General features: G+C 44.7%; 1 protein-coding gene across 1 annotated transcript in view; it reads right to left on the reverse strand.

The window, feature by feature from the left end:
* Window positions 1-2,500, reverse strand: part of LOC122245746 (uncharacterized) — a 522,178-nt gene that overhangs the window by 183,049 nt on the left and 336,629 nt on the right. The window contains exon 2 of the mRNA XM_086543297.1: window positions 1-406. This exon is cut by the window's left edge and continues 272 nt beyond it. Coding sequence (XP_086399423.1) covers window positions 1-338 — 338 coding nt within the window. The 5' untranslated portion in view covers window positions 339-406. The remainder of the gene's footprint in view (window positions 407-2,500) is intronic.

Genomic DNA, 2,500 nt, shown 5'->3' on the forward strand with positions numbered 1-2,500 from the left:
GCTGCCCTCCGCCCTCCGAGGCCGTTGAGGATGGGCGTGGGCGGCAGGGACTTGGGCTGCCGGTTGAGGGTGGAGCGCACATGCTCCTCCGGCGGGAGCGTCCTCACATGGACGCTGACGAAGGGGCGTCGGCTGCCGGGCCTCGCAGCGTCCCCGAAGGACTCCAAGTCGAAGCCCACGTTGTCGAAGCCGCCCGAGTGGCGCTTGAGGGCGGGCGAGGGCGGGAGGTTCCGCAGCAGGAGGGCGGCGTCCAGGGAGCGAGGCCCTTCGTCCGGCGGGGGATCCAGGAGCCCGACGCGGGAGATCCTGCGCGGCTCCGTCATGGTGTTCAGCATCATCCTTCTACCGGCGGCGCCACCACGATGCCCGTGCCATGCTCCGGGGGCCCGGGGGCGTCACGCTCCTCCTGGCAATGGTAAAAGTTGTGGTAATTATGACGATACATATCAGAAACATACAAAAATATATTACTGGTGACCATAAAAAAAAAATAATAACGATGATGATGATAATAATAAAAAACAACTTGAAGGAGAAGAAGAGAATTATGTAATATCAACACCACTACAACTTCACTTAAATATTACAACTATTATAATTAAAGCAAGAACTACAACCACAGATAACATAAAAAATAGTAACAGTATCAATACTACAACTACTACTTCTACCACCAATATTACTAGTATTACTTCTACTTCCTCTGCCACTACAACCACCACCATTACTACTACTACTACTACAATTATTACATCTCCCAACATTATAACACACTAGCAGTAATAACAACAACAACCCTAGTAGTAACAACAACCATAACAAAAGCACACATTAAACCCAAAACCCGCACCCCTCCCTACCTATCCTACCCCACCATCCTACCTCCTCCTCCCTCCCCCCAACCCCCATTCGCGACAGCAACCCGGCGAGTCGCTAAATAAGACCTATTATAGCGACCTCCAAAGCCGACAAGTGTGTGCACATCTCCCTGAATGTGGATTTAACTAATATTAGCTTCATTAGCGCCACCTCGCTCGCAGCTGCTCCATTTCCTCGGCTGACACCGCCTTCCTGATACTCCTGACGGTGGGGGAGGGGGAGGGGGTGGGACGGGGATTAGGGTGGGAAAGGGGGGGGGGTAGGATGAAAGAGGGGTGGAGGGGGTTGGCTTGTGTTGGGGGTTATCGGTGAGGGAGGGAGGCAGATAAGGATGAGGATAAGGATAAGGACAAGAGTGAAGATAGGGATGAAGATATGGAAGAGGATAAGGATGAGGATGGGGATGAAGATTGGAATGAGGATAACGATGTTGATGATATTATTAGGGAAGAGAAAATAGTGATTATAATGATGACAGCACCAATGATACTTTACTATTATTTAAGACAGCAATGATAACAAGATTAACAATTATCAGCGTTATCAAAATGTGATTATTATTTACGATGATAATGATGATAATAATAGTGATAATGTTAGTAATAACAATGATAACAATAATGAAGATAATAATAATGATGATATAAATTATGATAATAATAACGATAATGGTGATAATTATAATGATGATGAAGATGAAGATGAAGATGAAGATGATGATAATGATAATAATGATGACAACGACAATAAAAATGATAATAATAATGATGATAATAATGATGATAACAATAATAATAATAATAATAATAATAATAATAATAATGATAATAAAAAATAATAATAACAATAACAACAATGACACCAGCAACAACAACAATAATAGAACAAAATAACAAAGACAATAACAATAATAATAGTAGCAACTACAATAACAACAGCAACAATGATAATAATAAGAAGAAGTTGAAGAAATATATTAAGAGTAATAATAATAACACACCCAGTCCAAGTGCGGCCAGGCGTCTGTCCCTTTGGTACTCGATACCCAATCCCATGAAATGGCACGCACAAAAACACACACATAAACCCTGCAAACAAACAAGCACATACAAGAACACACACGTATAGACCCTACACACACACACACACACACACACACACACACACACACACACACACACACACACACACACACACACACACACATCTAGACAAACGCACGCGCACGCTGAAGACCTCATATACAATAACCCTGGGAAAACAATCACGGGATGAAGCTCATTTTTCCCCTTCTCTTTCTCTCTCTTTTCTTTTTTTTCTCTCTCTCCTTTATTCGTCTGCTTTCTAGCGTGACTGTATCACCCATTTGCTCCCCCCTCCCCCCGCCCCGCCTCATGTTCCAAGCCCCACCCCTTTTTTCTCCTTCTTTACCCTCTTCCCTTCTCTCCTTCATCCTCCTTCTTCACTTCTTCCCATTCCCCTTCCTTCTCTTTATCTTCTTCCTCTCAACCCACCCCTTGACCTTCCTTTCCACCATCCCCTCTGCGCCACCCCTACCCCCATCCCCACCTCCACTCCCTTTACTCTTCCTCCACCTTATATACTCTTCCCTTCCCCCACC

Source organism: Penaeus japonicus, unplaced genomic scaffold (assembly GCF_977035675.1).
Source record: "Penaeus japonicus unplaced genomic scaffold, GWHDUDI00000001_assembly GWHDUDI00000013, whole genome shotgun sequence".
NCBI classification, from domain to species: domain Eukaryota; kingdom Metazoa; phylum Arthropoda; class Malacostraca; order Decapoda; family Penaeidae; genus Penaeus; species Penaeus japonicus.